Source organism: Ostrea edulis, chromosome 9 (assembly GCF_947568905.1).
Source record: "Ostrea edulis chromosome 9, xbOstEdul1.1, whole genome shotgun sequence".
Classification (NCBI taxonomy): domain Eukaryota; kingdom Metazoa; phylum Mollusca; class Bivalvia; order Ostreida; family Ostreidae; genus Ostrea; species Ostrea edulis.
In genome coordinates, this window is record NC_079172.1 from 20,132,826 (window position 1) to 20,148,477 (window position 15,652).

The 15,652-nt window shown below is 34.3% G+C and overlaps 1 protein-coding gene across 1 annotated transcript; it reads left to right on the top strand.

Moving 5' to 3' along the window:
• The first annotated feature begins 2,621 nt into the window (after positions 1 to 2,621).
• Positions 2,622 to 14,142, top strand: LOC125659361 (terepressin/terephysin-like). The gene is made up of 3 exons (XM_048891019.2): positions 2,622 to 2,952; positions 13,082 to 13,286; positions 13,665 to 14,142. The coding sequence occupies exons 1-3, from the start codon at positions 2,803 to 2,805 to the stop codon at positions 13,787 to 13,789; spliced, it is 480 nt and encodes a 159-aa protein (XP_048746976.1). The 5' UTR covers positions 2,622 to 2,802; the 3' UTR covers positions 13,790 to 14,142.
• The last annotated feature ends 1,510 nt before the right edge of the window (positions 14,143 to 15,652 follow it).

The window sequence follows — 15,652 nt, forward strand, 5'->3', positions numbered from 1 at the left end:
ATCCCTTCTATGCGTTATTTTTCATATATATCAAAAGACATCATCATCATTTGATTTTTCTGTTAAATTGAATTACTGTATTTACAATTTCACATATATTTAATCACGATTTTAATAGATAACAATAACAAATATACATATATCTAATCACGATTTTAATAGGTAACAATAAAAATTTTCGGTATGGGGAATCTGTTAGCTCGTATTTATTTACTTTTGATATATATGATTAAGTTGATTATTGGTATAATGTAGGTTCGCAGTAAATCACAGTCTAAATCGCCCGCCTCCTGGCGGCCAATAATCACTTATAAGGAACAGGAATTTAATTTGCAACCCCAAATCAAACAACGCCTCGAATCACGTATGGTATTCTACGGGGAAACGCCCTCTTGGTTATGATGAGCATGCCTTTAAATTGTAAAAATTTCAAATCATTAAAACAGTTATTTAGTTATTTAGAGGTATGCGTTCAATATACGTGACTTCTTGTACTGAAAAATACAGCAAAGTACATGTATTTCATATTTCTGACAGCTTTGCGTAATTCCTGAATGTCAATATTTTGTATATGATTGTTGTGACACAACAAGCAGTTAGCCTCATTACGGATTTGTTTTATAAATGTGCTCATAAGCCCCCATCTGGGTAATTAGTCACCTACGTGTTGACCAATATAACAGGTCCGAAAATAATATAGACGGCGCGAAAGCTCGCGTGAAACTCTAATTTTGTTAAACACTTTCTTCACAAAGTGGCCAATTATTAATTATTATTTTCATCATTTCGATGTGTAATCTATTTGAAGTTACATGTACTAGCATATATACATATATATATATATATATATATATATATATATATATATGTATGTATATATATATATATATATATATATATATATATATATATATTATATGTAGAATGTATTCAACAATAAAAATAAAATAAATATTCAAATTTTAATGAAAAATAACGCATAGAAGGAATAATTATATATATATATATATATATATATATATATATATATATATATATATATATATATATATATATATAATATCATATCATAATCGTTACCAAAACAACTGAAAAACACCTCTAATATATTAAACATTGTCAGAACGCCAGTAGAACTTTATAAAAAGAACACAGGTAGCAATGAACGTACATGTTACCGTAAGACTGATTAAGATTTGTTGTGAGCAATAACACAGATTCTAGTGGGTATACATGTACGTGTAAATTGATAACACATCAATTTGGTGAAAGGCGCGTGGAACCAAAGGACTGTACATACCCCCGCCTTGTGTTTGGCAACTTTCATTTTGCATGCAATATCAGATGAATTGGCTGATTCCCCTTCCTACTTTTTATGGATCATAAAGGTTTGAATTGTAAGATCATAAGCTTGAACTGGTGAATTGAACCTAAATGTCTAGTTACATTTAAGAGCGTACGACCCCTTCCTCACGATTTAGGATTCTGAACTTTGTGTAAGAACATCTGTGTGTGTGTGTGTGTGTGTGTGTGTGTGTGTGTGTGTGTGTGTGTGTATGTGTTTGTGTGTGTGTGGTCAGGAATCTTACACATTTGTTGTGTCAACTTCTTCGACTGGCCCCTCCGTTGAAAAACGATGCTACAAGTCTGAATAAAGAGCATCTTTGGCAATATACAGTTAATGCTTGTAACGATTAAAACAAATCATTTTGTTTCCCCAAGGTGAGTTTTTTTTTCGACCCAACCGAAAAATGTATTTTCTCTCAAGAACATTATTTTGTCGAGATATACTTTTATAGATTTTTTGGGTGCTATTTTATTCAAATATTAGTGAACACTCTGTCGCAAATTCTTCAGTGATTTACTCAGTGAAATCACTGTATGTTGATTGTGTGCTTAAAATATATTTCCTCTCTACTACCTGCAACCCATGTACAGAAAAAGGCGGATAGTGAAGATGAACAATCAATGAGTTAATCGAGGACTCATGTCGTCAACAAATATTTCAAATAATGTCTCTCCCTTTAGGAAATTCCTGGCATTATATTTTTCAAAAACATTTATAGTGATAAGCACAAGGGCAATGATAAATGGCCAACGTGCAAATGAGTTTAGGTGAATACCGGGGTAACAAATAAATCAAACCCAAATAAAACACGTGTTTATCCATTTTCCCGCACGTGTTATATTTACTTACCGATATAGCACGAACGTTGAATTAAATATTTGGAAATAAATGGCCCACCTTTTTATGAATTGACAATTCTCAACATTTTGAAAACTGCAACATGTTTCTAAACTAGCGATATGTGAAACTTTGACTGTTTATTGACAAGAATCTCTTGGTAACATAATAGGTTCGTGTTTATGCACTCTCGAATTATATGATGATTAAATCGTACTTTGATTAAATTATACATCAATAATTGAATTATAAATAGTTGGATAAAATAAGCTGATAAGAATCTGGACTATCCTATGGATTTTAAAAACTTCTTTTTCTATTTCACGATCACTGATTTCATTCGCTGAAGCTCTGTATTAATGTCATTGCAGCAGTTTTCATTGGCTAGTTTCCCGATCCCGACCAATATTTGTTTAGTAGTAAATATCGTGAGCAAGATATTCGTTTGTATCCCACACGATGCCATTCGACAACACCCACTACGGCCGTATAATTGGATAAAAAGTGTCACAACGCTATGCTACATAGCATATAGCAGACGTAACGACACCGTGTTAATATTCTTCAAACTGAACAGACGGGAACTTTTACATTGCATTTAATAGACTGTACCAAAGATGGAATATTGCAAAACTCTTCATTTCAGTTTTTCACAAGTAAGCCTAGTTCTACTTGTTTTAGCGACTTTAAGCAGTTGTTGCTTTCTTCGAAATTGTCCACCAGGAGGAAAGAGAAGCATGGATATTATGTCACAGCCCGCAAAAGAGGTTAGTCGTCCTATTTAAATGATTTTAATTAAATAGTAAATAAAATCTATATTATATTTTATTTCACAATTAATAACTTGTAATTTCATGACATATTTTGTTTTTGGACATGATTATTGAGTAAACAAAGTATATAGATGAATAAAAGTTTTCTATATGTGTTTCGTCAAGAAATTTCCAATCCATGCTGTTATTGGAAAATTTAATGACTTTTTACAGTTCATATTAGGTAAAATCTCATTGGGGTTTCCTGATCAAAGTTTGTCAACCAGTCTGAGATTTTCATATTTCCCATTTCTGAAAAATCGCTGTTCAAACTAATTTATATCAAACATGGTTAGAATCATCATTGGATAAAGAAGATTCAAGTATGTGCTAATGATAGGAATTGTCCCTTCAAATGAACGACAAGAAATAATGACAACAGCGTAGGATAGCTGAAAAGTCTTCTCAAGATTAGCAAGAAAACTTTCTTATATAATGAATATTAATTGGCTTAAACCATGACCGTCACGACTAAAAGGAAGGGGGGGGGGGTCTAGATAGGGCTATTTAGGACAATTCTGTAGAAATCCCCTCGATAACCATAAGGATGCTATTTGTCAAATTATCATGTAAACATTCTCATACGTTGTAGATTTTTTCACACCACAATCTCGAAAGTCACAAGAAGGACTTCAATTTTTACCTAGGAATATATAGACAAATTTTTAAAAAGTAGCAACTAAAACAATGGCACAGTTTATCAAATTTCCTCATTTAGTGGCATTACGTGATAAAAAAAAAAGTTAATGTCGATCTACACCTTAAATATCAATCAAACTCTCTCTCTCTCTCTCTCTCTCTCTCTCTCTCTCTCTCTCTCTCTCTCTCTCTCTCTCATTGTTTGATGTTTGAGTCTAAATTATTACTCTTACCCTGAACACATCTCTCCCACAGTTTCGTATCTATAGACATATTTCTATCCTTATTCTATTCTAATACAAACAATTGTTTCAAATGGATCACCATGGAAACATTCAGAAAACGCCTAAACATTTACAATATTCAATGCGTAAGGGACTTGTATGTTGTTAGTTTTTCATTATCCGAGCGTTACAAGTATGTAAGATGAAAATGTTTATCCTAACTAAATGCAAATGAATGATTTAAATCTATCCCCAACACAAAAATCACGGCACTGTGTAGTACCACTCGCCATTCATTGATCCTAATGTAAGTCAGTATTACACTTGTTGAAAGTTCAGATCAAAAGCAGACTATTGCATTAGCATATTATCGGACAAAAACTAGCACTGCAAAATCCGCAAATCGAAAACAAATCGATTAACAGATTACGGAATGAAAAGAACAATTAAAACTTATGTCGGTTGTAACTACGCGGATATAAATTATTCTGTTCTAGAAAGAGGAAACCTTCCTTTTTTCAATCATAACATATTGTTTTAGCACTTTAATATTTTCGAATACTACAAAGAATTTTTCTGGGGGGTAATAATCGCAAATCCCACGTGCGTACATGCTTTATGTAATTGTATCGTTTTTACTACACACCATTTACGACCAAAACTTTTAACCAACTTTTTTTTCTGTTTCACTTGATCAGGATTTTTATTTAAAGATCTAAGTTTTGAATAAAAGTAATAATGAAATATCCTGTTGAAAAAGGGGTGTGAAACACGCAGAAAAGCGATAAAAATCAACCTTTGTTTCAAGGTGTGTACGCTTAATTGATAACAAATTATCTGAAAAATGATATTAGTATGGCAGGCATTTTACCGTAATTGCATGAGAAATTCCTAGGTACGTGTTCCTCATCTTTAGTGCTTTGCTAACGACTCTATAAAGTAATTAGAAAGGGAAGCCATAAAGCGGTCAGTCTTCTCCATGTCTCACAATAATCTCTATATTCTTAAGGTGGCGTTGTTTTAATGTAAAACATTAAATTTTGCATTTTGTCCTTTGAATAAATTTGATCAGTATAAGAATTCATTTTAGGTACATGTACGTCTGCAGTGACGTATTGAGTAAAAATGAGTTTGGGTTTAGTTCGGAAGGAAACTTTCCGTGGTGTCTTTTTTTGACACCACACATGTGTTTTTGGCGTTTCATTAATTTCTCTCTTTTCTTTCTTTTTGTACAATGCTAAAAGAAGTAGTTATAGATCTATGGAAGCGGTTTAAGTCAATGGAGTTGACCGCTAAAGTATTTTTTCTACCAGAACAACTACTTTATACGTACATTCATAATCACACGCATGCCTCCTCAACTTAGACCGTTTTTATAAAGAAAGTGATATACACAGTACGGTAAAGTACAATTAGAGCGAACTCCCAGGGCCAGCGAAACACAGTTCGTTATAACCAATCTTCGTTATATCTAATAAGAGTTTCGTTATTTTCCTCTCATCACTTCGCAGTAAGGTGTGAATTCGTTATATGGATGTTCTACTGTATAGTTGTGTTTATCAGTAACAAACATTTTCGTTTATCTTTAAGTACAAGAATAACTATATAGTAATGTATCATTAAGATTCATTTGTAAGCTTAAAGTTTATTTTATAAATCACTTCGTACAACGTTTCAATGAAGAAATGTTATAGAATATAAATCACTTTCACTACATGACGATAGTATTGGTGTATGTACATACATGCAGCACATTTCAGAAACAAATTCTGTCAAATTTGTTTGATAATCTTACAAATCATCCTTCGATAAAGAAGATTCAAGATTCTTCAAATGAAGGAGTATGCCTTCTTTCAAAGGAAAATAATCAAAAAAAGGCAAAAATAGGGTGGGGTCATTTAAACACCTTCGACTCAAGAACAACAGCACAGGCACTTGCTTCATACATGGGTCCCCCTCCTTAATAATACCACAAGATACCTAACTAGATTTCGGACACCCCTCGCTTCAAGTCTCATTTTACGATTAGTTCGCTATTCATCCTCACTTTTGTGATATAAGTCGCCTTAATAGACATTGTCCTTGCTGGTATATCGCTTTCAGCACCTTACACGAAGCCCCATGTCTGTAAACTACTTGTTTATTCATAAATTCCTACCGTTTAACATTTTCAGACGATCCACTCCCTCTTTCTCAATAAAATCAGGGCCATGATTAGTAAAATTGATATGCAATTATCCTCGGGTAGTGCAGAAAAAATCTTTTATTTTTCAAGAACAGGGGAGCCACGATAAGCAATCTGAAGTACTGCATAAGTCAGAACTATAGGTAAGTTGGGGCATGTGCAATACCGGTTCAAAGTTGTTGGGTTTTTTTTTATGAAAATTATGTGTGTGTAGGGGTGTGTGTGTGAAAATCTTCTCAAGAACAACAGGCCCTTGAATAGTATGCAAACATTATCAGGTAGTGCGAATTCAAGTTAATTTAAATCATACCCGTCGTGGTATGGTAAGGTCATAATGGGGATACAAATTTTACATGAGAATAATACATATATGTAGATTAAAAATCTTTCAAAAATCGTCTTCTCAAGAACCATTGACCATGATTAGTTATAGTATTATGTAACGATCCCAATGTAATGCAGATATACACTTGATCATTTGTCTACTGGGGCTTCCGTTACTACAGTATAGTTACTGCTGTATGTTACATCACTTCCGTTACTACAGTATAGTTACTGCTGTATGTTACATCACTTCCGTTACTACAGTATAGTTACTGCTGTATGTTACATCACTTCCGTTACTACAGTATAGTTACTGCTGTATGTTACATCACTTCCGTTACTACAGTATAGTTACTGCTGTATGTTACATCACTCCCGTTACTACAGTATACTTACTGCTGTATGTTACATCACTTCCGTTACTACAGTATAGTTACTGCTGTATGTTACATCACTCCCGTTACTGCTGTATGTTACATCACTTCCATTACTACAGTATAGTTACTGCTGTATGTTACATCACTTCCGTTACTACAGTATAGTTACTGCTGTATGTTACATCACTTCCGTTACTACAGTATAGTTACTCCTGTATGTTACATCACTTCCGTTACTACAGTATAGTTACTGCTGTATGTTACATCACTTCCGTTACTACAGTATAGTTACTGCTGTATGTTACATCACTTCCGAACAATGTGTCTTTTATCATAATATTTGCAAAAAAGGTGAAGATAACGAACAGAGATTAATCCCATAACTTCTATAAGGAATACAAAATTAAGTGTTCGGCAAACACGGATCCCTGGATATACCAGAGGTGGGATCAGGATCAGAATATAAAAAACAAATTTGATTTTTGAAAATTCATGAGGGTGTGAACTGTAATGCTCCACGCCCAGTTCACACCCTCGTGTATTTTCAAAAATCAAATTATTTCTTAATTATTTCTTAATTATCACACTTCTTATTGTGTTCTTTTACTTTGAACTTACCCCAAATGAATGATAAAAACACGTTCCTCAACTCTTGCTTCTTAGTTACCATTTTCGCCATGTTTCATTCGTTATCAGATTGTTTCTGAGTAACGAACTCGATTGGTAGAAAAAACCGGTAAATCACCCCCCTAGGTCCACCCCCGCTAAGTATTTCCCCATGGATATACTATTTGTGTGTAGAGAAAACAAGTTTAAAAAGAGTAAGATAAAAGACAACTTAACTCCTCTTTCAAATATAGTCAGTTATTTATTTTATTAAAATGTGATTTTTAAACAACTTTTCTAAAAAAAAAAATAATAAATAAATAAAAAATACAAGAGAAAATTTCAAGTTGTAGTTTTACGAGTTTGGATTTCGTATATGAAAGACATTAATTGTGAAGACGTTTTACGTTATGGCAAGGGAGCATGACATTTCTGAAATTTTATCCGGTTTCTCTTTGAAATTTCTCACACTTCCGGCCTGTACAAGTATAAGTGCACTATATAAATGGAGTGCATACCATTGCATGCAGAAGGATCTATGTCTCTCTCTGTTCTAAGCATGCATTAACAGGCACATAGAATACTTCTAATACTGTCTGTTATACTTAAGAGCATAAAATCGAATCTTTTTTCGTCGAAGAAAGATTAAAACAGAATCCTTACTAAAATAGTACACACTTTGTACTGTTAAAAAGACGTCGTCATTGTACTTTACAGTCACGTGTCTGAATTGTTATGGAGAGACGATGACGAAAGTAACGTGGCTATTATTTAAGAAATATATTTCAATTTTTGAAAATATATAAAGGTGTAAGCCACGATGCTTCACGAAGAGTTCGCGCTTCATGACAAGTATGTCGGAGTGAATCGTTGCAGTTCATGTCCTCATGTATTTCCAGAATTAGAATTATTATTTATATTTATATTCCACTCTCAATTTTGTGTAATTGGTAAAGATATCGAAGGTAAAAACATTGGAAATGTAAATACAAAGCTTTGATTACAAATCCTACAAACATACCATTTCGTTGTTCTTTGAACTTCGGTCGGTTTTGACTTGATTTACAGGTATTCTGTTGATGGAATCATTACCTTCTTCATCCTCACTGCTTCACTGTTAATCTTCATTTCTAAATAACAGTGTGTTTAGTTTAATATCCTCCATGTTTTATAAACTGCGTGATTACTCAAAAATTTACCTGACCTTAACACCCTTTGAAACTGAATGTCAACGTCATTACTAAGTGTGAACATGAATTGATAACTGATTTACACGAAAACAAGAAATAATTATAGATTTGTGTTTTGTTATACTTTAATCGTGTATTATCACTCGTGTAATGTGGAAACAGTCAATTCGCTTTTTGTATAAGCCTGTCGTGTTACCGACGTTTTAATAGGTGATACACAACATTTCTATTCTATGAACTATTCTATGATACCAAATTACATGTATACCAATTTCCTAAAATGTGTATTGAAATCAAATGCTTTTTGCAGTACAGCTTTAGATTTGCTCCCGCAATTTCTTGTCTTAACCTGTGTTCGTGTTGTTCTGGATTCTGGTTTGATGAAAGGTGAAGATAACGAATAGTGATCAATTTCATAACTCCTATAAAGGTGAAGATAACAAATAGTAATCAATCTCATAACTCCCATCCAGTGTAAAAATGTTGGCTAGATTCTTTTCACTGCAGTTTTACCATTTAGTCTACAGTAAAAATAGCGAAAATCAAACTGCAGCGAAAATTTAAAAAAAAACCAATATACAGTACAAATATACAATATTAGGATATCGAGAATTAATAGGAAGTAGTGGATATATTTTTAAGGTACCGTTGTAAAACATATCTGCGATACTTTATGCTATGGACTTTTTATTTCCTTCTTCCTTTTTTTTAAATACTCTAACATTCTCTATACTTCATGTGTTTTGCACCAATTGTCAGGCCGTTCTTGACACACTGATTCTGACTACAGATTACTCCGTTTACCTGATCAAGATATAGGGTTTATGGTGGGTTGACCGGTCGACAGAGGAAGCTTACCTCTTCGAGGCACCTGATCCCACCTCTGATATCTCCAGAGGTCCGTGTTTGTGCTTCTCGTAATTTTGTATCTTTTATATGATTGACCAGTGTTCGTTGACTTCACTTGTTCATGCTATAAATAGATGCTTGAATTTAGTCTTCATTTAATTTAGATGTATTCGTGGTCTGTTTTACGTACCGAGAAAAAAATATAACTGTTTAATGTCGAATGTATTTGTGGTATTCCTATGTGCTATGAACTTACCAAAACAAAGTAACTTCAATTTCCAATTGTTTTTGCGAGGCCTGAAGGCCATAGCCTCGGTTCGATGAATGGACAACGATCATAAGACAAAAATATTAGCAGTTTAGAAAGGAAGGTTAGCTCATCATTTTTGCAATGGAAAACCAATAACAACATAATTGTGAAACACGAATCTGTGTCCCGTTCGAAATTCCTCAATGTCCAATCCAGTCGCCTAAAATCCACAAATTCCTCTTAATGGCCATCAGTCAGAAACTGCACAACACAAAATCATTCGGAAGATTTCCGGTGGAACTTCCAGTTTCTGGGTCACCGTGTCGTTATGGTGTAAGGTGTATCATGTTTTAAACTTGCCTGTTCGTCTCAAATGCCTGTTTAGTACTGTATAACCATATCAAAACCTGCTTTGGGTCTTGTAGTGGGGCTGGACGTGATGAAATCTACTAAGAACTCCCTTTGCGCTTCACAGTATTTGATCACGTGACCGACTCCCTATCCTAGTAAAAAAAATCTAATGGTTACTTATTTCTTATGTCCTAATACTACTGTTTTCAATTCAACCAGTAGACGAATTAATACTATATACTGATGAAAGGTGAATATAACGAACAGTGATCAATCTCATAACTCCTACAAGCAATACAACATAGAGAGTTGGACAAACACGAATCCCTGGACACACCAGAGGTGGGATCAGGTGCCTAGGAGGACTAAGCATACCCTGTCTACCGGTCACACCCGACATGAGCCCTATATCCTGATCAGGTTAAACGGAGTTATCCGTAGTCAAGATCAGAGTGCCAAGAACGGCCTAACAATCGGCATGAAACACGTCAGACAGCATTTGATTCTATGATAGGTTGTATTTGGAAACTAGATCATTCTAACGACCATAGAATCTGCGAAATGCGGACTTTAAACGAGACTATTGAAACCCTTGCACCATCAACTTGTTTGTCAGTAGCCTGCCTCGATTTGAAAACTGATCGTACGCAGAATAAATTCTTGCGTATCGAATCGTATGAGAGATATATACACCATATTCAGGTATATATTACTGCATTAATTATATGGAAAGTTAATGATGGAGAAACTATCTGAAATCATCCCATTTGTCATAAAGTCGAGTTGTTAGTTTGTCGTTAATATTTATTTTCAATAAAATATCTAAGTACGAAACAGATGTGGGGGACTCTGTGGTGTCTTTTATTTCGAGTTCATAGGAATATATCGAATCGACATGTGAATGAAAATGATTATTGTGAACAGATGAAAGGTGAAGATAACGAACAGTGATCAATTTCATAACTCCTACAAGCAATACAAAATAGAGAGTTGGGCAAACATGAAGGCGTTGATATACCAGAGGTGGGATCAGGTGCCTAGGAGGAGTAAGCATCTCCTGTCGACCACTCACGTCTGCCGTGAGCCCTATATCTTCATCGCGTAGTCAAAATCAGTGTGCCAAGAACGTCCTAACAATCGGTATCAAACAAGTCAGGCAGCATTCGACCCAATGATAGGTTGTTATGGCAAATTAGATACATGTATCTAAATGTCGCGTTGAAGGTCACAGCAAGATATTCTTTCTTTTCATGTAGAAGCTTTTGAATAAACTCTTCTTCATAGGAATATAAAAACAGGTAAACTGATATGATTAAACATTACTAATATTTTGTGTAGTTTATGTAATCGCAACGCTTCCAGTAGTAATGATCGTTCAGTAGATTGCTTCCGGTATGCTGTAAGATATTTAACAGATCGCTTCCGGTATGACGTAATATATCTAATAGATCGCTTCCGGTATGATGTAATATATTCGATAGATCGATTCTGATCTGACGTAATCTGTTCAATAGATCGATTGCAATGTGACATAAACAGCTCAATGGACGATTTTGGGGTGACGTAATCCATATAATGGGCACTTGCGCGTGTGAGAAGGCGCATGAATTAAACTGACTGCGTAGTCAGAAATGTAGAGCAATAATAAATGTGATGCTATTGACAGTTGTATTTATTTGTCGTGTTGCTTAACTACTAGTTTTGCTTTAAACTAAAAGTACAAGTAGCAGTTTTGCATCTCTCCTAGATAACTGTACACAACACAACATTTATTTATTTATTAACTACATGTACCAATGCATGCTCTATACGATATAGGTAATTTTTGGCCCTCAAGAGGGTGTAGTTAATATAAACAGTGGAAGGAAGTCTTTATGAATTGATTGCGTGGGATCCATATTTAACAGTTATGCAAGCTTCTCGCCCATCCATCGATTTGTTATCTTGGATCGACAGTAATTTATGTTTAATTAGCTTGAACATACGCATTCCTTTGAGTGAAAAATATGTATATATAAACGATAAAGTTCTACTGAATTCATACGATAAATCAATTTAACGGGGAATTCATTTTTGTCAACATTAAATGTCTCACGAAATGCACAAACGTTCTTAGCACACGTGTTTATACAACAACAGTGTGCGGTTTTCAGCGACCGTTATAGATTCATTGCAATTTAAAAACATACGTAAAGGAAAATGTAAATAGATTTTTGGACAAAGAAAAGAAACTCTATATTTTATATATAACTTTATTTCTATTCGATACACTGGCATTAAGACAACGTATGAATAACACGGCCTTGACCGTTCCAGTAAAAGTGTCAATGGTGGTTTATGCTTTGTTCCATCATTTTTATGGTAATTCGTTAAAATCCACATATTTCATGCCTTTTAATCAACAGAGAATAAAAAAATTTAAAACTTGCTTTGTGATTGAACTTTGTAGATATCGAATCATGAATAGCTTGGAAATACTGGGATAATTGTATTGTAATAAATCAATATCTATTTGTTGTAAAAAAAAAAAAAAAAAAAAAAATTAATGTACGAAATCAAGTATACATGTACATTCAGCAATATAAAAAGACTGCATTTTCAAATATGTTTTTGCCTTCGATATCTCTAACAATTGTAACGATAACCATATCCTGTGAACAATGTGCGCATGAATCTTGATAAATATAGTCCAGATGTATATCTATTTTAACTGCTGTGAATTACGACTGAAAACTTGTCATTATGAATCAAAGATCGACTAAACTAATAATAAAGGACTAACTGATAAATTATTGTAGACATCATAAGATTCCACAGATTTTGTTCAGAATATATTTTATTGATCAAATAAAAAGGACTTAAAAATTACTAGTCCCTCTCCTAATAAATCTTCTTAAACTTAAAACACTAATTTGCATTAGGCGACCTCTAGTATAGTAAAAATTAAACATTAAAGGAAATGAACTTAAAAGATGGATACGACAATATAAAATGAAAAACCAGCAGATCAAACTTTAGAATATATTTTAAACTTATTCTAAAGTTTTTTATTCTGTCTCAATCAATCAATCAATCCAATCTTTTTGCAGTGTATGTCGTGTGGACCCGGTCTACAGGGGCAATGTGTGGGGGCCAATATTTGCTGCGGACCTTTTGGTTGTGAAATGGGTACATCCGAGTCTAGTGTGTGCTCAAAAGAAAATGAAAGCACTACAGCATGTGCCGTGTCGGGGCCTCCTTGCGGAAGTCGGAATCAAGGGAACTGTGTAGCTGATGGCATTTGCTGCGATTCAGGTACGTACAACTCCTAGCTAAGGAGGATTTTAACTTGGAATTTTAAAGTATTGTTCTCAAATGAATTCACAAACTATACACAAAACAATTGATTTATTACGCGCAAAATATAGAAATAATTGAAAAATTTGAAACATTCTTTTGAAAAATTGAAATGATTGGTACGAATGGCGATCTCGCATCTACCTTTGTATTCACAGAAACAAAACAACCCAAAGTAAAATATCCCAATGGCATGTACAACTCAGTTATTGACATCACATCAAGAGATTTCTAATCGCTCTAAATAATCCTATCTGGTTCTCATGAATATTTGTTTATTAACATCGACTCCTGGTTGCATTAACATGTATTAATCATTCTTTAATCCATTTTCAGGTGCGTGTTCATTTAACAACAAGTGCAAATCAAATATTGAGCGGAGAGATGCGCAGATTTTTTCTTTACTTAAAACCCTGGGCTTGCTGGAAACGAAAGCATACAACAACGGTGGCATGCCGTGAGGTTACCACGCAGTTCATACGCCAATTTTCTTCCCCGCCAGATTTTTTGTCAATATTTGAAAAACAAAGAGTGTTTATAGTTCGTAAAACTTGTAAATTCGACGACGATAAGCTCGTGCTGGCCATATTGTCTTTCTTCCGGTGTTTGGTATACCCGTGTGAATGTTATTGCACTCCGGCGTGTCTCCATCATGATCTTTCGTTCTACGATTGTGAGAAACATTCCAAAAATGTCTTAGTTTTATACAGCTCAGTAACATGTATCTGAAAACCCGTTGGCCATGTTTTGGATACGTAAACACTACATGTTTTTCTTTCTGATCTCGACGAAATAAAGCCTTAACACTTTTTAATTATGTTTTGTTGTCAATGAGGAGTCTGAGTACTTAGTATATTGGGAAAAGACAAAATTTACATCTTTATTTATACATGTACAAAGATGGTTGTAGTTGCCATCACAGGTTTATATGGATCTGCAGTAAATGCAAGACGTTGCAAACAATAGTAAGAAGTATTGCTTTCCTGTACCGGTCGCGATAGGTCTCATCCGTGACCAGGAGGTTCAAGCACCGTTCTTACCATGACCGTGTCAAACCTAAGACGCAAACATAGGTAGTGATTGCTCCTTTGCCAAATGCTTGGTATACAGAAGTGAGAATCACGGCCGGTCTTTGGAATATGACCTTAAAACCGAAGGTTCCGTGTCGCGGCAGGCGTCGCCACGTTAAAGAACCCTCCCTGCCACGGTCTTGAGCGCTAAGCATGGGTCTAAATTAATGGTACTTCACCTACAGCTGGTGATGTCTCAATATGAGTGAATATTTCTTGAAGAGACGTAAAACAAACTTTCCTGTAGAACCGTATTATAACGGAAAACATATCATACATGTAGATCAATGGCGACCTATGTAATCCTCTTACAGAAACGATAAGTAAAATGTTAGTAAAAACACCATTTCCAGTAACAATTTCTTGGAAACTTTTCTCCATTATATTCTAGTCTTTATAGCCTGCGCACAAAACAGCATTCCATTCTGGACTAAGCCCTATAGTGTTTGTTGAAGCTCTAAAGAAGAAATCTCCTTTCAGGACTTCGTGATATCAGGACGTGAATACAACACAGGGATATGTAGAGTTCTTCATTGAAATAGTAATAAACTACAGCATCCTGACGAAATAATTATTTGAAAATGATATCAAGAGCAAGAGAGAGATTGACACGTTCTGTTGTGTATTTGTAGTAGCAATGAATATACAAGATGTTCTATGTTTAGAGTTAAGCGTCCATGTAACCTAGAACAAAGGTGAAAGCGTGATGTTTAATTAAATTTAGCAAGCCATTGCACACATTTTTTTTTCTTTTCTTTCTTTTTAAACCGAACAACTTATCAACATTTGTACAATTGTCTGAACAAGATCATATTTAAAAATTTACATTCATCACATGAAATATGTCAAAATGGTTTAGTATTAGATCTGACGGCATGGAAAGTTCCATAAAATTACATTGGCCTGTGATAGAGCAATCAACAGTGCCAATGTAACTAGACGAGTCTTTAACATTTCTTGAAATATACACCTTAGCCATTGATAAACATACATCAAAGTGACGTTGATCTAGCTGTTGTGTTTGGAACACATGTAATATATAGCCATTTACAACTTGAATTGAAAACAGAAGAGATCCGTGGAAATCAGCATTCCAATAATCTGTAATAGCAGATCGACATAAGAGGATTTACACGGGGAATGTTAGACAGGTCTAAGTATTCAGCATTTAATGGTGTGGTGAGACACAGTTGCTTTATATCTCTGTAAAATTTAAGCATGATTAGGGGACTATCGATAATGGCCAGTTTTTTT